The sequence below is a fragment of the Aulonocara stuartgranti genome, assembly GCF_965226115.1.
Source record: "Aulonocara stuartgranti genome assembly, chromosome: 10".
Lineage (NCBI taxonomy): Eukaryota > Metazoa > Chordata > Actinopteri > Cichliformes > Cichlidae > Aulonocara > Aulonocara stuartgranti.
Window position 1 is genome coordinate 10,701,316 of NC_138946.1, and position 23,017 is coordinate 10,724,332.

Here is a 23,017-nt window from a genome sequence, read left to right on the forward strand (position 1 = left end):
TGGGAGGGAGGGATGTCGAGATGCAAGGAAAAGCAAGAAACAAGGTAATTTCTACCTCTGATTTATTCTGATTATGGAGTTAACCAAACCACTTTAACATGAGAAAATGAGAATAAAGAAGTCACCAGATAAAACATTTACCAATTCAATATATTGGTTTAGTTAGTATATATGTTGATATGCACCAACATAAAATACTTAATTTAAAAAGATATTTGGGGTAATTTATTAATAGTATCATCACATACCTGCAGCTCACACCTGAGGCTGAAAAATGCATTTCCTCTGGTGGCCACTTATAGAGTCACACTTTAAAATGCAACACAAATACACAACACACCCACTCCTACATATAGGGCTACATATAACTAAACACAACCAAAAGTTACAAACTAAAAATATTATTGTCTGTGAAGGTTCTCAGTCATCCAGGTCATCGTAGTCAAAGGAGCTTGCAAAGAAAAGCGTCTGGACTTCTTTAAGTTGCTTGAAGACGTTTCACCTCTCATCCGAGAAGCTTCTTCAGTTCTAAGGTCAAATGGTGGAGAGTCCCAGATATAAACCTAGTGGGAGTGACCCCCCACAGAGGGACAAAAGGACCCCTTGATGATCCTCTAATCGCCTGAGCCAAGGTGGGAAACTGGGTGTGGGTCCCAATCAGCCAGAGTTTCGGGTGTGTTCATTGTGAAACCTGGCCCCACCTTATCATGCAAATTCCTGAGGTCAGATGGCCCTTTACGACACCAACTCTCTGCCATCTATAATCCAGTTTTGAGATCCCTTCCCAGACGCCTTAACGCCCACTCACATCCTGGGCCATCTGACCTCAGGAATTCGCATGATAAGGTGGGGCCAGGTTTCACAATGAACACACCCGAAACTCTGGCTGATTGGGTCCCACGCCCAGTTTCCCACCTTGGCTCAGGCGATTAGAGGATCATCAGGGGGTCCTTTTGTCCCTCTGTGGGGGGTCACTCCCACTAGGTTTATATCTGGGACTCTCCACCATTTGACCTTAGAACTAAAGAAGCTTCTCGGATGAGAGGTGAAACGTCTTCAAGCAACTTAAAGAAGTCCAGACGCTTTTCTTTGCAAGATCCTTTGACTAAAAATATTATTCACTCATCTTATATATGAATATAAATATCTACCGATATACTTGTGTCTGCATTTATAATAACAAATCAATAAAAATGTAAGAATGAAGACATAAGAGAAATGCCTTTTAACCACGTTATGAGTGTTGTTGCTGCATAGTTAATTTGAGCAGAGTTGGGCAAACCATAAATGAGCAATCTAAGATTTCTGACAATAACAAAGAATTTTTTTAAGCCACAGACTTTATTTTTTGTAAGGGCTCATTAATGCTTATGTAACCCATATTTGAGTATGGCTTAACTAGAATACACCAGAATAAAAGAATCATTAATCTAAGCAGCACACTTCATTTGTAATGAATAAACCATAGGTGCAGCAGTTAAGGAGTTAACTGTTCTGGTTTAGACACGTGCTACTCTAGGCCAATGAGCTGCTGAAACGTGGTACAGGCTCCGCCTGCCGCCCCTGCCTAGGAGGACACAGATTTTTCTTTTCTCTCTTCCGCTCGCGAACCTTCCATGAGCAAGCTAGTGAGGAAACGAGACACGGCGATTTACTGAGACGAGTCGAGAAAGGTCGGGAGTTAGAGACGACGCCATTTCATCGGTCGTGCGCCATCTCGCGCTGCTCCATCTTTCTAATTCTGAGATCGGTGAGCAAAGTGTTTTACTTGTTCATTATTTATCTGTGTTTCATGAATGCCTTGCAAGTAAAATGTTCCAGTGTTTAATGATAATTGTTTAGGAATGTTCTGTAGGAAACTTTGTTCAATTTACTGAAACCCAGCAGTTGAAGTGAATGTGTGAATTGTGATTTTATGAGGAACTTAATATGTCCCATGACACTGTCGTTGACAGGTCAGGTTTTTTTTTTTTTCTTTTGTTTGGTTTTGTTTTTTTTGTTTCTTTGGTTTGTATCTTCCTGGTGCATTCCAACGGATCCTGAAATTGATAGCGAGCCAACCCCGTTGAAGGACCAAATGACTTTGTTCTGTCCTGCACATCAGAGTGTGGTAGGCCAGATGCAACAAAACAGAGACACACCACGCCATTTTGTACTCGTAGTCCCCCTTTTTCACACACATCCCCCTGGACTCACGGGCGGGTTGTTTTAAGGACACGTTTTACGGACTCTGTACATTCCATGAATGTGGACAAAAGTGAGTGTGAGCGGTCGGAAATAACCCTCCAGCTGATTAACTGTTGCTATTTGTAAACGAAGTCTGTGAAAATGCAAATAAGTGTTAACATTTATATGCTGATGATTGACATTGTGGTTCATTGTTAGATGTGAACTGTACCTCTAGAAAGGGTGCACCCAGGTAAGATTTCTTTTTTTTATGTTTTCATCGAGTGATCACTGTGATTTTGCCAAAAGGTATTATTAAGAGAGTACCGGTACCGAAAGGGAATAATTTCATTTGTAAGTGTTTTGTGTGTTTGTCATAATGTCCTGTTATTTCTAATTGAAAAGAAAAATACAATTCCGGCTATTTTTCAAAACTCGCGGTTGTCTGAGTCTCATTCAGTTCGCCTCTCCTGTACGTAGCCGAACCTACTGGTCCAAATCTTTGAGCTCTTTGGTGTCAAATTTGGGTGACATACTCTTGTTTTGATCTGGGAGTATTGGAGACACGCACAATTCGTGTTACACTTACAAATAGCAAATGTTAGTGAAATCTGTTTATTTGTCTGAAAGTGACGAAAAGATCGACCAATATACAGTGGTCCCTCGTTTATCGCGGTAGTTACGTTCTAAAAATAACCCGTGATAGGTGAAATCTGCGAAGTAGCCAACTTGATTTGCCTTTGTTGCACTAAGAGCAGTTGATCAGAGGATCTGAGCGCTGTCTTGGGGCAATACACGTCGAGAAGGTCTGTTAAGTAACTGGGCACCAGGTTATTTCAAATTTTAAAAGTATACAAGGGTAGGATTTTAGGATTTTAAAAGCATTTAAAAAAACAATACGGAATTGACGGTATTGTTGTGTTTGTTGGGGAGAAAACGTACAAACATACAGTACGGCACTTTAGAGTCACACTGCTAGCGATCGAAGATTTGTATAAATTTTGCAAGCTAAACGCATTCTGTACTGTACTGGAGACACGGCACGAGATGGATTGACAATGGTCTACAGCCAATCAGGATGCAGAAAACAACGAGCTGTGGAAAAAAAAATCATGCAAAATTGCACCAAAAAAATCAGTGAAACAGCGAGGCCACAAAAGGTGAACTGCGTTTTAGTGCGGGAGCAGTATCCAAATCTGTATCTGATTTTTAATTTCCATGTCAGCCTTAAAAATCCCTTTTAGGGTTGTTTTCCCTTCAGAACCTTACAGGTTATATTTATAAGGTCTGCTTATATCCCAGCCCTCTGGGAAATAGTTGTCTGTGGGCTATATCTGCTCATACGGTGAAATTCTAATTTTTCTTAAACACTGGTGCTTATAGGAATATCTTCCTACTATCTGTTAGCCAGTTTTCCTTCCAAGTGCTAGTGATCTGCTAAGCTAAACTAAAAGGCTGCTGTTTATATTTAACAACACAGACTTAAGAGTGCTCCTCTAACTGAATTTGTGTTGTTTACAATTTGACATAGAAACACCCAAGCATCACTCTTAATTTTTAATGGTAACCCTGCAGTAGTTATTGCTGTAAGTACTTTTTTTGATGAATGAGTTCCTTAAAAATATTTGTGTGCTATACAATGTATACTTGTTATCAAATTTATCAAATGAGAATGAAAAAAAAAACCTACTATGGAATTTATGTTTAATCTTTCTTCAGCTGACAAGCCATAACAGCCTTATTGGCCATATGTCTTGTTCTACGTGGGCGACAACCTCTGCTATTAACTTGTTTGTAATGAATTTAAAAGACAGAAGAAGCTCATTGTTTACTGGTGACCTTTCAAGCGACAACGAACAAAGCAACAGCTGCCCATAAAAGCACTAAAGCAAATAGCAGACAAAAAAAAACAACTATTTTCCCACAATCTTACAAGTCATTTCTAACTAAAAATGTTCTAATAGCAGTGATTTATGTTGATAAGCTGCATAAACTGACAGCTTAAAGAGGTATCCTTACAGTCTGGTAATTGCATTTACTTGTGACCTTTTACCTAAAAAATGTCTCAGCATCATCATCACTTACTCTGTGAAAATAAGCTCTCCTACCACCGATTCTGCCTGACCCCAGGGGCTCGTATATGGGTAAAACCTAGGAAATCACAGGGATCAGTTTCAGACCAAGCATATCGCAGAACGAAGTGTGGAGAGGAAAGGATAGGAAAGAGGAAGAGGAAAAAACGAGGGGCGTCAAAGTGACACACGAGAGGGGAAAAAAAAGGATGAACGTCGGGGGCTCTGACAGAGACCATCAGCTCACTCACACTTACTCTTCTTTAACACTATCCCACCATTCATCCATCATCACTCCATTTCAGCGTCACAGTAAATCCCTTCTTCGTCCTATCACATACAAGATAATAGATATGCCCGCATGCATCCATCTATCCTCAACTATCTCTTTTATGCGTTTCTCTTTCTCTCCCAATATGCTCATCTATCTCTCTGCCTCCAGGCCCTGTTCAATCTGTTAGCGCCATATTGCTTATAAGCATGAGCGTGTGTGTATATGTCACAAATGATATTAACCTGGTAAGCAATGCAAACAGTAAGGGTGGCACAGCAATCCTGTCAAACCTCATAGATGACCAGATTTTTTCCCGTTTCCTGTTCTATTATTTATAACATTTGTCTTCTGCCTGCAGTCAGACTCATTCATTCTTTTGTCTGATTTCAAATTGAAAAGAAAGTAAAACTGAAAGACAAACTGTTTGTTATCAAAACTGTGTACTGAGAGATATCGCTATTAGACATGGCATTAGACCATTCCAACTCCCTTTTCTGCTGTCATGATCCTAAAAATTTCTGTTTTATTTATAAGGGAGTGGCTGAATGGTTAATGAAAAATAATTACTTCAATTCTATTCATGGCGACCAAGAATGTGCAAAATAATATAATGGGTGTTCAGAGTGTTGCCAAACAACACTGTGATACAGGTAAGAGATTGAGCTTGTAATCAACCCCCAGCCTTGTGAACATCCCTGCTGCCTCCTGACCTGCAGCCACTTCTGAACTTCGAGCATCGCAGTGATTTCTTTCCAGTCTAGTCCTTAAACAGCTAGGGAAAAAGGTTATTGCCTCAAATAGCTAAACAATCGGTACAGCAAGTAATTATTGAGGTTATTTAATTTAAAATAAATCAATTTACTCATAACATAATGATTAGTGTGCAAATAAGTCCTCTAACATGCTGATGCACCTTCATAGACTTACAAGTAATCCATTTAAAGTACATGGGAGAACATCTCAATAGTGTGAAAAAGAATAAGCTAATTTGAATGTGTAGGTACCTCGATATGGTATGGCCCATGTACAGCTCAAAGGCGACTGGCACCAACATGATTATCATACACATAAGGAGCCAAGATGGCATCTGGGTAGAGGATTATTCACTTTTCCAACTTCCCCCCAGAAACACTTGGGTCTATTTCCAACTTCTATTTTAAGATTTGCATTTAAAGGAGTGGATAAGGCTGAGCTGCCACGTTTTTGAATAGTTTTCTCTTGTTTATGATAGGTAGTGAGCCACTGCTGTTGCTTTCTGGTTTGTTTCTTATGAGTAAGTTATCTCAGTTTGGAGTGTAGACAGTTTTTCTTGTTTGTTATTTTGGCCTTGGCTCATTCTGACATTGATTTGTACTCCTGAATTTGTGAAACTACTATGTCTTCGTCTTTTGGCTGGTCCCTTTATGGGTCGTAATAGCAGATCATACGCTTCCATCTCACCCCATCCCAGCATCCTGTTCTGTCACACCAACCCTCGGCATGTCCCTCTTCACTACATTCATTCATGAATCTTCTCTGACATCCTCCTCTTTTCGTTCTGCTTAGCAGCTCCATTTTCAACATCCTTTGGCCAATATTTTCACTATGTCTAAATTATCTCAGCCTTGCCTCTCTATCTTTGGTCTCCAAAAGGCTCAACCTAAACCATTCCTCTGAAACTATTACTTAATAAATACAACACCTGTTGATTTACTCAAGTTTTTCTTGTGGCTACTTGGGATTTAAAGTAGACAGGAGTTTTTCATGTACTGCATTAGTCCCCCATAGATATTCCATTTCATTAATTGGGGGCTTGTCCGTGATTCAGACCTAGGACCTCTCGCTGATAAACTTGGGGCAAGATGGTGATTTTTCTTCCAGTTTAGCCCTTGAATAATTAAAAACAATTTAGAACAAACAAAATGCCTCCAACAGCTTTAAATAGTGGACAAATATTTTTAACTTGAGTCAAGAGTGGAAAAAAACCAAAAAAGATGAGAAACATCTACCATGGTGGGAATTTTTTGCTTTCCTCTAACCAACATGTGTGTCACCTCTTCACCTACTCCATGTTCCTGTAAAAAAACAAAAACAAAAAAAACCCCACTGCCTCTATATTTTTGTTTAATAATTTTCTGCGACTGGGGTTCTTGAGCCATGTAAATTGGGGGGGAAGCATTCATGGATGCAGAAGGTTAACTCGTTTATTTCTCCGTCTCTCAAAAAGACTGAACACTTGTGTGTGCTTGCCAGTGCGTGTGTGGCCTCACAGTATGGCATGTCTGTGCAACAGGCATTACCAGGCAGTCTGAGCATTTTTATTAGTTCCTAGAACACCAAACAAACCACACGGGCACGTGAAGCAGCTGCAGTAGTACTAGAGAGTTGGAGAGACTACCGCCATAAGAGAGACACACAGAGGGAGAAAGAGAAAAAGGCGACTAATTTACAGTATGGGAGTGAATGTAAGTGGGTCAAAGTGCATGCCTGTACACATCTGCCTACCAGCTTGATGTTGTGTGTGTGTGTGTGTGTGTGTGTGTGTGTGTGTGTGTGTGTTTACGGATGAATGAACTGAAGCACAGAAAGCTAAAGCGTCTCACTTTATACCTTTGTAGATTTCCGTGTGCAGGAGTGAGTGTGCATATTTTCCATTTCAAATGTATTGCTAATTAGTGTAATTGCAGGAAATGTAATTATGTAAAGGCTTCCCACACCTGTTATTACACTTTAATTGCCCCCCCCCCCCAAAAAAAAAATAAAAAAATTGCCCTTTGTTTGTTATTTTTAATCATTCCAGCAAAAGCTCTTTGGAACTTCAGGCATCTCGTCTGCTCGTTTAGCCACATTTACAAGAGCTTATCAAAATTACCTTAGCAAATTTAATTTTCACAGTTGTATGAACTTTGCAACAAAATCTACAATCTAACAATATTCCAAAAAGAAAAAAGAAAAACAATTAGTCATGCCAAACAAAAGTTCAAATGCAAAACTTTTCCAAGATCTCTTTAAAGGCAGCAACTTCATGTCCCCATTGGCAGCTGTTAGTGCTTACAAGAGCAATGCAGATTAAATCTGCCTTTCAGGCTTTAATGAAATGGAGAACAAAAGAAAAAATACCTTTGGTACTAAATACCAAACTACTGCATGGGTTTGGGTGTTTATCGGTGTGTTCTCTGTGTATTTCCTACCTGACCACAGGCTCCGGTATGGCCTCTAGGTTGGCTGGGACCTGCACTCCCTTCTCCCACTCTTGTCTCCAAGGGTCTGAAAGCACGTAGAAGTCGTCTGGGCCGAGCTGGGCTGAGTCCGGCAGCTTCATGGCAGTGATGAAGTCAGTACGAAATACCTTTACAGAAGAAGAGAAAAAAAATGCAAGAAGGTCGTGTGATTGGCTAGGTTTTACCAAGGTGGGACTTGGCCCAATTGAAAAGGGATTTTTGGATCCAGAATCATTCTTTAATATTGTGAGTTACTGCAAAATGGCACATGTTTACATGTACACAACAGAACATCAATAAGAAAAACTGGGAAGCATCCAGAGTCAGATATCTTTCTGAACCAGTGACCCATATTATGCATGGTTTGTGATTTTAACACAGTCTCGCCCTGCTTTGTTATTTTCTTCAATCTTCTAATTTCTGCCTGTGTCTTTCAGCAAAAACAAATCTTATAAATCTTTATATTGATATGAGTTTACAAATCTAAATATTATACAGCACCTCAAAGTAGACTGTATTTAACACTTACTATTGACTCTCTTGCACAATTCTTGAATATATCATTTTTAGCACAGTGTTGAGAGAGACAAAGTCAGGGTAGAAAAAAGGTTAGAACACAGAGCAAAAGCCCCAGCTGGGAATGAAACTGTAGACCAGTTTGGTCACAGCATGTGCAACCATTAGGCCCACAGAAAACCCCACAATAACAACACATTTTTAAACTACCCAGTTCATCTGAAAGCTGGTCCTACGAATAATATCTTCAACAGCTCTTGGGTTTTACTTAAACAGAAAGCCAGCATGTAACTCCAAAACTGCAACTAATGCACAGGAAAACAATGCTCGTGGCCAGAGATAACCTGTGACACAAAAAAACCCCCAAAAACATGGAAGCCTGGTGCGGTTCCAAAGGCAGACCGTTTTCACAATGACTGATGCCATGTTATGCAATCTATTTTCCCTCAGTAGCCTCCAGTCAGTCAAGCCCCGTCTCAGGGCCTAAGTGATCCTCAATGATCCTCACAGCCTGTAGGCTCAGACTGCTCATGATAAAGCCGTTACTTACAACAACAAAATGTCAGGCTTGTGTTTGACTTCCCAGCTCAGATTTACCATAAATCTCTTGCGGCCTCAAAATTATGCATCTTTTGCATTTCTTTTGCTGACGGCTGCCTGACACTAAACACTGGTGTAACATTTGATCAGGCAACACAACACTGAGAACAGATGTGCAACGGCACTGAGATGCATTTGTCTAGTAAAGTATAAATCCCAGATTTTGTTGCACTTAATGTCTTTGGCTCTCTTGGGTACTCGGTCATAGACTCTGGAGTCCTTTTAAAGTTTTACTGGATGACAGGGACGGGATTTGCTGCTCCAGTATTCCAGCAGCGCACCACACAGTCGGTGCTTCTTCCCTCTGCAATTAAAAATAATTGCAGTGCATTACGTTTTAGTGCAAATACAAACTTGAAGGTGAACCATATGTGACACCATCAACTGATGTTACTTCAGATGACACAGAGAGGGAAGGGACGTGTCATTTCACTACAACCGTGCATCCTAGCATCTCTCACTCAGCGGGTTTCGTGTATTTTAAGCGTCTCCTGGTTTCTCTCATCTTTTCATTCAGCCTCTTTCTCACATCTTGAATGGGACAGACTGAGATGTAAGGAATGGTTGCAAGCAAGGGGAATAAAACATTTTGAAACACACGGACAGATGAAAGAAGAAGTAAAAGGTAAGGAGGAAGAAGCAAGTGGAACACTGATAAACTCAAGTGGTGGTAAATTATTGATATTAACCAATATGAAATCATTAAAAGTACAATTCTTGGGAGGATTTTACAAAAACAAACTAGGTGTGCCTGAGTGTGATGCGGCATTTGAGGACACGAGGGAGTGGATGCATTCAAGCAGACACGATCGTTCTTGCACATAATGCGAACGCACACACATAAATTCTCCGTCTGCTTTACCAGGGACCTGAAGCAGCGATATTATCAGTCATATAGTCAAGGACATCAGTCAAGAACACACAGGCATAAACACACCAAGCCACACACACACATAAAAAAAAACAAAAAACAAGCAACACTCCCTCGCAGTGGTGCCAAATCAACCGTATGACTTCACTCTGCATTTTATCATTACTTTCTAAGCCTCCTTATCCCTGCTATATTAGCTCCTCTTCTCCATCTGTCTCTCTATTAACCTCCCCATCTCCCTCCCCTCCCTTCATCCCTCCTTCCTCTCCATCTCTCCATCCCCAATGTGTGTTTTTATCTTCTCTATTTTGACCTAAGAGACACGATGAAGAAAAACAGACTTGTAAGACGAAAAATGGAGTTAAAAGAGAGATAACAGAAGCAAAACTGGGTGGAGATAAAAATGAGCAAGAAAGCGACGGATGGAGATGGAGTTTAAGTCTCCCAGTGGACCACGAGAAAGCCCGCAGATGAATTCATTCGCTTGTACAATGTGAATGGAATTTTTACTTTAAGACGTAGCAGTCACCTCCTGCATCTGCAATGTGGCTATCCAATGTTGACCATCCTCTAAATGCCAGTCTAACAAAACCAAGGGTGCCCACTTCTGCTCATCCACTGCTCTGTTTTGAGGACAGTGAGGCCCACTACGACTTCACCTGCCCAAGATCTCCTCTGCGTGCTCTGCAAGCGGCCACGCTCAGCAACCTTCCAACTGCAGCCATGCAAGAGCCTGCAGAAGATTGCCGGTTTGCCATAACCACTACTGACCAGCAGTTTACTTTACAAAAGCAACAACGGCAGCGCAAAGTGCTGACTCTGCTGACAAAGATAACAATAGAAGCCACTCTTCTTTGGACCTGGACCTGAAAAGGGACAGCTAAACTGGACTTCAAGGCTTTTTTAGCTTGGATCTGATCTACAATAACCTCCTCTAGCAACATCCAAAAAGTCTGGTAACAAACCACCGAGGCACAGCATAGCTTCCCATAGCACATGGTTAACAATATGGACACTTAATATAAAATGTTGTTTTTTTTTATATAGCGCATTTTGAAACAACAGATGTCGAAAGAAAATTTAAAAAGCAAAAACTGGTAGCTCTTTAGAGTTTATTTAAAATTCTCAATTGTTGAGCAGGTTCTTTTGTCGGAAGGAAAAGTTTTCCAGAGCCTGGGGCCAATAACAGCAAAGGCCCAGCTGCCTGGGCGAGAGGAGGGCACTGAGAGAAGTTGTTGGGATGATGGACTCATTGACCTGGAGGCAAAATACTGAGTTTAAGATCTGCAATGCACTGTGGAGATAATCCATGGAGGACTCTATAAAAAAAAAAAATACAACTTTAAAGTCTATTCTAAACTTCACTGGTAGCCAGTACAGCTGTGTGAAAACAGGAGTGATGTGCTCTCTTTTCTTTGCACCGGTTAAGCGTTGAGCAGCTGCAGTTTGAACCATCTCCAATCAAGGTGGAAACTGTCAATCCTACACACAGGGAGCTGCAGCAGTCAAGCCAAGAGGTGCCAAGTCGTCGATAACTGTTTCTACATCACTGGCTTTGACTTAGTGATGATTCTCCGCTGATAAAAGCTGACCTTCACAACATTCCTGGTTTGATTGTTAAAAGTCAAGGAGCTACCCATAAAAAACACCAAGATTTTTAACAGTAAATTGGACGCGGCTGGATAAAAGACCAATATCGATGCCTCGGTGAGAATGTTTGTAGAGCTTGAAAGGGTCGTTCAGTGAAAGCACTTTTTTTTTGCCATCCAGGATTTCAGATGACTCAAACAGTCAAAGGGACTCTTTGTGGAGTGGTCACCATCTGGTGCGACAGGTAGATGAACATTTCATTTCTGTTCATCCATTCAAACGTGATCACTGTAATGGTTTGATTCTAGTTATCCTGTACACAGAAAAGACAGCTTGCATGCCAACTAATGATCTTCCTTATTAACCTACCACCATTATTCCCTATGATCATACTTTCATACATTCAATTAGCTTAAGCATCACAAGACAAAGTCAAAACTCCCCAGGCATCCTCTTCCTCTCTGGCCCAGCACATGTGGGACGGAACAAAGAGACACATAATCTGACGACACACATCCACCAGTGTGCACAGACACACAAGCTTTTTTAACACCTACATTAATGCCGGTGCTGCCTGTATGAGGCATGGCTGTATTAACAGCCAGTCATAACCCGTACACTGATATTAAAAACACTTGTGCCAGCTGTTCAGTGTGCAGCATTATTATCAAGGCTCAGTTTCAGTGAACAGCAATAAAAACTGTAACCTTAAAGTAGCTCACTCTGTCCCTGGACTGGCAGTATAACTGTGTGGGGAAGCCTCTCTTTACTATCTCTGAGGTGCAACACATCAAAATCCCTGAAAAAAAACAATAAAACAATCTAAACCCGCCAGAGTCTCCCAATTTAATCAGGAGTTATCTTATCAAAATCCGATCAAAGGATAAGTAAATAAGAAGACTACAGATCTACTTTGAGGCTGTACTCAGGCACGGTAGTGCTTGGAGCTAAGTGAGTGATCACTGTGACATGTTTACCACCTTAGGTTTTCATCTCAGAGTGCTAACATTTGTTAAGTAGCAGTAACTACAGTTCACTAAATGAAGTGCAGCTAAGGGTGACTGGATTCCCATTAGTTCTTCAGCAATTCGGTCAATTTCCAGAGTTATTATGAATTTCAGTTTTCACTTAATGATGGAAAATGCAAGATTACTCAAATTCATCCCTAGGAGAGCGCAAATTTGTTTATTTTCATTTCAATGCACACACATCCATAGTCGTCGAGGTATTTTCACTCACAAGCTAGCAATTTCTGGAGTTTGTCAGGGATCACGCTATTAGGGTTTAGCATCACCAAATCCTGACTTTCTCCACAACATTTTGTGACATATATCAGTAATAGAGGACAGCGTGTAGGAAGAGGACAGAGGGAGAAGAGGAAGAGCAAAAATTATGTTATGTGAAGAGAGGACAGGGCCAAGCAGTGAGAGGGAGAGAAACAGAGAAAAGGAAGTGAAATTAATTTCAGTCAGTGGAAAGAGAGACGAAAGACAAGGCCGGACGGGGATGAGGTCTGTGTGTGTGTGTGTGTGTGTGTGTGCGTGCGTGCGTGCGTGCGTGCGTGTGTGTGAGTGTGTGAGAGAGAGAGAGAGAGAGAGAGAGAGAAAGTGCAGTATATTAAAAGGCCATATGTAAAAAGCAGCATCCTTGCTTCTACTGCTTGGCTGCTTCTGCCGTCTGCCAGCCAGCACAAATAAATAATGCAATGGAGCAAGGATGTTTGCGCCTGTGCGCGTGTGTGTGTGCAAGTTCAAACTGTACTGTAACTGTGTGTTCGTCTGTGTGTGGGTAAGTGTGTGTTGACAGTGAGTCAAGGCCATCATGAATCTTGTCTTCCCCTTCAGCAATACCAGAGGAGGAAAGATGGAGACTAAGGGCAATCCACTCCTCCTTAATCTTTCTCTTTTTACTTCTTCCATCATTTCTTTTGCTCTGTTTTCATGCTCCTCATCAGCCGAAAAACATGGTAGTGGAAAAGAAAGAGGATGACAAATAGATGAAAAAAGAGCGGGGGGTTGGGGGGGTAATAAAAATGCATGGTTGGGGAAAAAAAGGGGGAAATAATAGAGAGCCAAATAAAAGGACTGAGATACAAAGGGAAGAGAGGATAACCAAGAAAAGAGGGGAAAGTTAGGGATGAAAAGAGAAGAAGCCAGAGGTAAGGAGAGGAGACAGGAGGGGAAAAGAGGAGAGGAGAGGATCAGTTTTATTACTGTGTGTTTGTACAGGAATGACTTCGGCTAATTAATGTCTAGGAAACACTATTACAAGCTCCCGCAGTTTTATGTTCTACCTCGCGTCTCTCTCTCTCTCTCTGCCTCTCCAGCTCAACACCATCCTGCTCTTCCTCTATTCCACTGCCCACCCTCTTCATCTTTTTACGCTTTCTCTGACAGACAGTTGGGAGTCGCCCGTACTCAGTGACGGATGACAGTCAGATAGATGGAAGAGGAGAGCGATAAGAAGATGAGAGGTCCCAGGAGACGGGCTGTAAAAGTCAAGCAGGTAGAGGGGCAGGAAAGCAGTCCCTGCTTCCAAACTGTCTGCCAATTTTTTTTTATTTTTTTACACAAAATATAACATATGAGTTGGGGGTGGGGGGGGGGGGGGGGTGTTCTCCTCCCTTTAGCTTTCACAGAGCAACAAAACAAATCCAGCAGAAAAATGGAAAAACAGAGACCTTCGAGCACTGATTAGATTTGAGTAACTAGTTTATCCTTTACAGAGTCAGTTAGTGCCGGCTGTATTTCATGCAAAGACCAAAACAAAGAAATCCATTTGGCTGCATTGTAACTGAGCAACTAATGAAGAGTTATGTACAGGAGTGACAGTACCAATGTCAAATCTCTGGCTGCTTTTGGAAGAGAGAGCCTGTTGTGCAATGAGCCTGAAGCAGCAATGGAAACTCTGTCAGTAATTACTCAAAAAGTGCATTTCTTTTTCCATTTATCACATGATTTATTTATTGCTGGAGAGATTTTCCACATCCATCAACCATAATAACTTTGTTCTGAGGAGAGCATGTGATTGAATTTTGCCATTTCCACTCAGCTTTCCAAATTTGATAAATCACAATTCGCAAATGAAAATACTGAGTGCAAGCCCAACTTCTACAAAAGGAGGAATGCTAAAGTAGATTTCCAATAGGAAGAAAATCCCCTTTAGAAGGTAATTAATATACGTCTTCATAGTAATCCCGCTGTTAGTGGTCATTTCAGTCAGTTGCTCATCAAATTTGTTGACATTTTCCTCGATGTTTCTGCTGCAACAAAGTATGAGCTTAATTCAGCCTTTTTACACTTTTCTATACGCAACACTCATTTTTGTACAGCTGCAGTGCATCTGAAAAGTTATGTCATTCATTTAAACCATCCGGTTATATTATTTCTGTCTGTAGTGTCCTTTTCTCTAGATTTTCCCCAAATGTAAAAGGCGGTCATGTTGCAAAGACCACACCGGAGTTCGGCAAAGTCTGCCAAAATACCAAATAGTAATGGCTACAGTGAAACATAATGATTGAAGAAGACATCAGGGAAGGAGTTTAGAAGTGTGTTCAGAGTATTGTAGGATACTCCTACCTTTACATTTTATTTGATTCCTTTTTGTTGCCAGACTTAAGTGTAATCACATTAGGACTGGGCAGTTAATCAAAAACAAAACTGACATTCAAAACCTCTAATTGCCCATGTCATTTATCTCCTTTTTTTTGTTTTGTTTTCATGTTCCAGTAATACTCCCCTGGTATGAACTGTGTCTTTGAAAACACACAAAATGTGTGTAGACTTGTGAATCTGCAACATGGCAACGTCACGGAGGAAAACTCAAACTTCGTAAGTTGAGCAGCTTGTGCCAAATAGAAATGCCGTATCCGTTATTTGAACATTTTTGGCTTCAGCAAACAGACGTCAAGCAAAAAGAAGAAAACGTTGCGAAAAATTGTTTCAGCAATTGAATTTTTTCAATTGAATTGAATTTATTTAGTGCTATCACGACAATGACAAGTTGCATCGAGGGGTTTTATATTGTAAGGTAAAGGTAATACAGAAACAAACAGCTTTCAGGATGCACTTGGTGACAGTGGGAAGGAAAAACGCTCTTTTAACAGGAAGAAACCTCCAACAGAACCAGGCTCAGGGAGGAGCAGCCATGTGCCGTGACTGGTTGAAGGTAATACCACCAATCTGTTACAACACACGCTGTCTCCATCTTGAATAACAAGATTTCTCTTCTGCAAGGTTTCCACAGTTACCCCTTTGCACCACTGTCTGTTTTTAAAGCCTCTTTCTTTTTGTTTACACGATCAGCCTTCATTTACTCCCATATTCTGCACATGTTAAAAGGCAGAACATTTAAACTTTTAAATTTAAAACAATAAAAGCCATTGCATTGCGCTAATACTGTTTGCACAATAACGATAATTTAAAGCAAAACTGTTGATTTATACTCTTCTATTATCGGTTAAGTTTGCATCACAATCTAATCAGACAGTGCGGCATGATCGATGGTCTCTCCATAAAACTGATTAGATTCAGCTGCTCGGTTAAGGCTCCACAAAACCTCAAGTTCAGCATTACTGTGAGGTGAGTAGTAACACACACACACACACTCACACACATTCCTCTGTCCAATCAGTCAGTAGGTCAGTGTGCTGTGATGAGTTATGGGCTGTTAGCATGCAGGGGTCTCATTAAGTCCAATCTAGGTCTGAACTGATGACATTACCAGGGGATGTGAAGTGTGTGTGTGTGTGTGTGTGTGTGTGTGTGTGTGTGTGTGTGTGTGTGTGTGTGTACACGACGGTAAAAAGTCTGACAGCCTCAGAATTTTTTCCCTATTAAAGAATTCCTGTTTATCGAGCCACACCGCTACCAACACTGTAACTGCTATATTAATAGAGACTAAACCATACTGACATTTAACATTTTTCATTTGCATCGCGTCACATTATGCATACATTATTTTACAGGCTTTTGTGAAGCGACTGTTTACGAAGCACCCTTAGCAACAGTGACATGTAAACAGCAACATTGGTAGCTCACCTTTTCTAACATTATTAGCCTATAAAGCACTTTTGCTTGTCGTGAATCATAAGAGAGGTCTTGCTCTCTCTCTGCAGCACCCAAAGAGCGAGATCGTGCTTTTAGTAATAAGTTTGGAAAGAGCTAAATGTCCTAAAGTCGGACTATCCTTCACAAGGCAAAGCTGCCACTGCCTGTTACTACAACAATTACAACAAGCCTTGTGCAGTACAGAAAAAAAATGTGCCTTTCTCAATCACTGTCACGGGCATGTTTTAACATACAAGTGACCGTGCCACTTTAGTCACCTGAAGCTGTAATAGTGTATTACACTCATGTTCAGAACAGAAAAGGTTTATGACAGCTGCTGCTAACACTATGATGCTGCGTTTACAGCTATTATCACCATTACCTCGTTCCACTTTAGCCAAGACTATTACGGTTGATGCGTCTAATTCTACTCTCCAGTCCAAAATATGACGATCACCGTGAGCGCTGCTACTACACTTGTTGCTTCAGCTGCTGCGAATAGAACCAAACTTATGTGAGCCACCACTACCTCGAGCGGTAACAACTACCGAATCAATAATCAAATGATTAAGTCAGGTTTTAAGCTAAAAAAGAAAGTAATCCAAACCTTACTTTACGCTTCGATGAGAATTTACAACTTCTTTTTTCCAGTGTTTGGCTATTTGATGAGATTTTCTTGAGTTGAGAAAGATTGAGAGAAATCGTTAACCAAATTATTTGATAATGAAACTGGGGATAATACTAATTTTTTAAAAAGAAATGTGTTTTTCAGGAACAGTGTCAACTATGAGCTTAAGGCAGCTCTGATTCAGCTCGTCTATGTGTCGTAAGTCTACCTGTCAGTCTCATTTCGCGGCCGGGCTTAAATCTCTGACCATCTGCGGAGAAGTGATAGATTAACGCTGCCTGCTTCCTTCTGAGCGCAACAGAACAGAAACCACATAGTGTGGCCGTTGAAAGCGGACATTTCACTCCAGGAAACGTGCGCTCGGAGAGGCAGATAGGGATACACACAAAAAATTTTCTGGTTAACACCAAAACTCCTGTAAATAAAGGACCAACACACACCAATTCGCAGCAGCCGAACATAGCTGAACACACCCCCTCGCAGATGAGGAAACCCAGGCGTAAACACAGGCGAGCATATGGGTCATAGAAAAATGCATTTAGGCACTGCAGTGACACACACACACACACAGTACACCTCGTTATTATGTTTCTGCGGAGCCAGTTTCCTTGAAGCACAGCGACAAAGTGCTTTAAGTGCTGTTAAAGGCCAGCTGACATAACACAGCATCATTTGACTCGCTGGTTATCTTGAAAAACAATCATCCTTGTTCATGTGTGACTTTGAAAGGGATGAGAGCACTGACAGATAGAGAAAGAGGATGGTATGCCCTTCATCCCTCATGTTATTATTAGACTGCTCAAGTCTGGCATGGCCTTCTTACAGTGAAAATACAGATGGATTTATCTAATAGTGATAAGCCTGTGAATACGGATGAGACTGTTTATTCTAAGAAAGGGCATTTAAACTAAGTATTTGTGTATTATCACAGGCTCAGATGACGCTTTGGATGACGCACACACCAAAGTGAGAATTCTCCAATGCTAGACCCTTCAATAAAAACACAATGCAAGCAGGCATTAACAACAAAGTATGTTTTTGTCTTAATAGACGAGCCAGTCTGCGATTGTGCAGCACAGCACCTGCTAGCTCTGCTCATTTTAGGCCACAGTTTAAAAATTCTGGCTGAAATAGGTACAAAAAAGTTCCTAAAATGATTGGATTTTCATTGGTGAACCTATCTGCCTGATGATAACAGCACAGAGTACAGAGGAGGCGATGGATCACTCTTTCCCTGTGCGAGTATGCGCTTGTTACAAAGACAGTGAAGATTAAAGTGATCTAGATTGTAAGGTAAATGTAATACAGAAACAATCCCAGCAATCAACTGCTTTGAGGAAGCTCTTGGTGACACTGGGAAGGAAAAACGCCCTTTTAACAGGAAGAAACTGGTGTTTTTATCGATACCTGATTAGACTCTCTGAAGCAGCTGCTACAACAACAGCAACAATATCATTTAATGTCTCCAAAGTGATTCCAAACTGAATCTAGAATTTTAAAAAGAGCATTGCTGGGTCAAAAGTAAACCTTGGCCACGTGTTGTTGAAGTACGCTCACTGTTGAAGCCAAGAGACTTAAAGCACTCACCAAGTTTGCACTCATCCATTCTTATCTTTTCTCCTTGAGAACAAGTCAATCAAATGTGTGACTGTGTGATAAAGCCACTGAATTAAATAATAAATCACTAAATTATGACTTAATAAAAGAAAAATATAATAATAATGATGATAATAGGGGGATGAGAGTGGAGAGAAGTACAAAAAATGCAACTTTTCGGATTAAATTAATAAATTTATGAGGAAAAATGGCAAATTGAGAAGAAAAATGCAAATTTATTGGGGGAAAATTGATTTATGTGAAAAACTTTCAAAATTAGGAGACAAAAATCTGCAAAACTTTGAAGTCATAAATTTATAAGAAAAAAACTGAACAGATATGAGAAAAAATGCAAATGTATGAAAAAAGGTGGCAAATCTAAGAAAGATTTGAGCTTTATGTGAAAACAGTGGGAAATTTAGAAGAAAGAATTTGCAAATTTGCACACGAGAAACTCTGAAAAGGAGTTTGGGGGTTTTTTGGTTTAGTAAAGAAGCAATACTGTTTCATTTTTGAGGTTATTTGAACTCCTGGAATCAAAACCTGTTATTAGAAGACCAATAACACCTCATTTAAATATAAAATATTAAGGCAGTCAGGCAACTATAAGATCGTTTTCACCAAAACAACTTGCTCTCCGTCCTCCGCCATGATGGTCTCTATGTGCGGCTGGTTGTAACACGAGTGTGCAAAGACCATCTTTAAAGTGCAACACTAAAAAAATGATAACCGTGAAAGTCTTGACTTTATCAGACCGTACAGCTCAAATTTGTGCCATGTCACTCTCTGGAGTGAGAAGGTGCACATCTACATAGAACTGAAGACAAGAGAATAAAATAAGAGTTTCTTTTCAAATAAAGAAAAGGGAAAAAAAGTTGTTTTTCTCCTCTGGGCATCATGGCTACCTGGTTCTCCACAGTGCGTCACAGCAGATGTCGACTAACAGAGAGAGAAGGATAATTTTAGCAGCCACATCACAGCGAGGGCTCTAATGATTGGCTGCCTGGAAGGTCCACAGGACTCAAGAAGTGTGTGCATGCGTGTGTGTGCTGAGTGGGTGATTAAGAGTGAGAAAACGACAGAGAAGGAGAGAAAGGGGTTGATGAGAGAGTAGCAGAACGAAGGAGAGGAGAGAACGTGTGCATGTGTGTGTGTGTGTGTGTGTGTGTGTGTGTGTGTGTGTGTGACAGAGAAAGAGATCAGTGCATTAGTGGAGTGACTCAGTGATTTCAGGCTGATCCACACACTCAAACACAGTCTCTAGGATGCATCAAGATACGACTGCATCTCAGTGCCAGCAATGTGTATTGAATTCAGCAAATTAGAGCCTATATCTTTAAGACGATGTGACCTCCAGCTTGCAACGGGGCGGCTAGAGTGTGAAGTGGCAGGGATGACATTTAACACCTCCAACTCTGGGCTCTCAGTCAGTTCTCAGCTAGAAAAGTTTGTATTTCCTGCTCTGTGTTGGGGATGAATTGCATCCTCAAGTGGAGAAGCACACATTGGGGGTCTGCAATGATGAGGAACGATGTACTGGTCTGCAGTGGTAAAGAGAGCACTAATCCCACAGGCAAAGTGGTCGATTTTCTGGCCAATCTATGTCCTTGCCCTCACCTGTGGCCACGAGCGACAGGAAGTGGAGTGTCTGGGCTCCACTGGAGCTCAGTTATTTGGAAGCAGCTCAAAGTAGAGCTGCTGCTCGTCCAAACCAAAAGAAGACGAGTGGGTTGGAGTTGGGTTGCAGATGGGTTATAGATGCCTCCTGAATGAGGCACGTTAAACCAAGTAGAGGCCCCATAACAGAACCAGTACTAGTACTTGTAACAAAGACACAGAGATATTCAGAGGTGTGGACTCGAGTCACATGACTTGGACTCGAGTCAGACTCGAGTCATTAATTTTATGACTTTAGACTTGACTTGAAAAAATGTTCTAAGACTTGTGACTTGACTTGGACTTTTACACCAATGACTTGGGACTTGAATTGGACTTGAACCGGTTTACTTGAAAAGACTTGATATTTTACCCCAAATATAAAATTTAACATGCATATTATATAGAGATTGAAAATGTGACGTCATTCACGGGTAGAACCGCAAAGGATTCTGGGAACTCGTGGCAAGTGGTACTAGCGCACGCAGGCTTTCAATTAAAATCAGTTATACAGCGATAAAAAGAAACACAAAAATGTCAAGAAGCTGTTGTATTATTAACTGCAATGACGCATGACAGCCACGGGAAGCCGACGGGTAAAGAGATCGGTTGTTATTGGATTAGTCGTTGAAGAGAAATTGTTCGAGCCATGTTTCCGAAGTAACAAAGACGCGACGGATGGCCTGGATTGCAGCCATTCAAAGACCAAATATAACGTCCCAGAACACTCCAGCTCACAGGTTAGTCTGCTCCAAGCATTTACACGAAGGTCAGTGTTTTTTAGTAGTTAATACGTCATTTTCATGACATAATTAGTGATATAGGTTACAAGCAAGTCTGGCGCTGAACAGAAATTGTCGCGCTATGCTCCTTTGTTTATTGTGCATAAATAGTGAATTGTCCTGACACAATATTGCGTTTCGCTTCTGTTATTATGGTACATTGACAAAAACATATACTTTTATTCACAGGATAAAACAGGTTTTTTGTATCACTAATTGCCCAGTGCGATTACAGCATACAGTATTATTGTCACTGCTACATTTCTGTGATGGGTACCAGAAATTATTTCCACTACTAATTAATTACCGTTGAGCTCAAAGGTCCTATTAATAAACTGTTAACGAATCTGTATTTATGACGACAATTTGTGAGACTGGTAAATTTATGATACGTACGATGGTCTTTCGTTCTACACGGTGCATTTCAAGGTCCTGTACCCATCCGTCGGTAAACTGTACCTGGGCTTGTTGCAGTGACCTGAAGTTACTAAACTTCATGAGTGTATGCACTCACTCCAAGAACCGTATAATTATAAATATGCATATAAATATGCTAAGATGAGATAGCTGACTTCATCTAACTAGCAAATGTTGTCCAGGCTACGTTGGTGATACAGTTTTTTTTTAATGTGTATGATATTTTTGTCATGCGATTTTAAAGCCGGTCCTACAACCGCATCCAAGAATAACATGCAGCTTATCTCAGAACTGTCGGTGAAAATTATTCTTGGAGCTAGGTTTAATTGAGCTGCATTTTAAAGAGGTGCAATTTCACAATTTGTGTATATTTTCTAAGTTCACTATTTTGTCATGTGTTGAGAAAAACACAGATTTTAAAATTACATGGTCTAATATTTACATTTAGCATAACTGCAACATTCTTTTTTCTTTTTTTTCTTTTTTTTTAAAGACTCGAAAGGACTTGAAATTCAAAGTTTCAGACTTGTGACTTGACTCGGACTTTTACACCAGTGACTTGAGACTCGACTCTGACTTGCCTGACATTACTTGAGACTTGACTTGAGGATAAAGACTTGAGACTTACTTGAGACTTGCAAAACAATGACTTGGTCCCACCTCTGAAGATATTTACTTGATAACTTGCATGTCAAACCAGGAGAAGACCCCAGGGAAAAGCCAGGCCGTTTATAAGAGATCACCTTGTTGCAGAATCTGTATCCCGTGCACTGAAAGAAGGCTCAAACTCTTGCCAAAGAATACCGCACATCACTGTGAAGTACATGTACCCCAATTCTGGGGTTGTCGGGTAGTTGTTGGATAAGAAGCTGAAGAAATGGATGGATGGAATAAATTTGAACTTCAACAGCAGGGAGAGAACAGGTGGCAATAATTTACAACTGTGTTCCATTAAGACTCCCAGTAATCCATGACAGTAAACCAGAGCGCAGAAAACAGGACTTCTCCTAGTGGAACAGAGTTATAATTAAACACACGTGTAGTTTCCCTACTATGAGAAGTTAAGATGCTTAGATTCAGATGCTAATGTCATCAGCCAACCAGTGAAATTCCAGAAATCAGAGATATTCAAGTTTATTTATGCAGTGCCAAATCACAACAACAGTTGCCATACTGTGTTTTTATATTATAAGGTAAAGACCCTATAATAATAATACAAAGAAAACAGAGAAAACCCCCAAAAATCATATGACCACATATGAGCAGTCACTTTGGCGACGGTGAGAAGGAAAAACTTCCTTTCACCAGGAAGAAACCTCCAGCAGAAACAGGCTCAGGGAGCGGCAGCCGTCTGCCACGACTGGTTGGGATGTGGGGAGGGAAACAGGACAAAGATACGCTGTGGAAGACAGCCAGAGATAATAAGAACTAATAATTAAATGAAGAGAGCTGTATAAACACATAGTGAGTGAAGAAGGACTCAATGCATCATGGGAATCCCCCAGAGGCCTTGACCTATTGCAGCGTTTCTAAGGGAGGATTCACCTGATCCAACCTTAATTATATGCTTTATCAAAAAGGAAAGTTTGAAGCGTAGTCTT

The 23,017-nt window shown here is 40.7% G+C and overlaps 1 protein-coding gene across 2 annotated transcripts in view; it reads right to left on the reverse strand.

Annotated features, from left to right (window-relative positions):
* jade2 (jade family PHD finger 2) overlaps positions 1 to 23,017 on the reverse strand; it is a 233,344-nt gene that overhangs the window by 152,033 nt on the left and 58,294 nt on the right. For both annotated transcript variants that reach the window (XM_082548884.1, XM_082548883.1), the window contains exon 4: positions 7,683 to 7,840. In XM_082548884.1, coding sequence (XP_082405010.1) covers positions 7,683 to 7,840 — 158 coding nt within the window. The remainder of the gene's footprint in view (positions 1 to 7,682; positions 7,841 to 23,017) is intronic.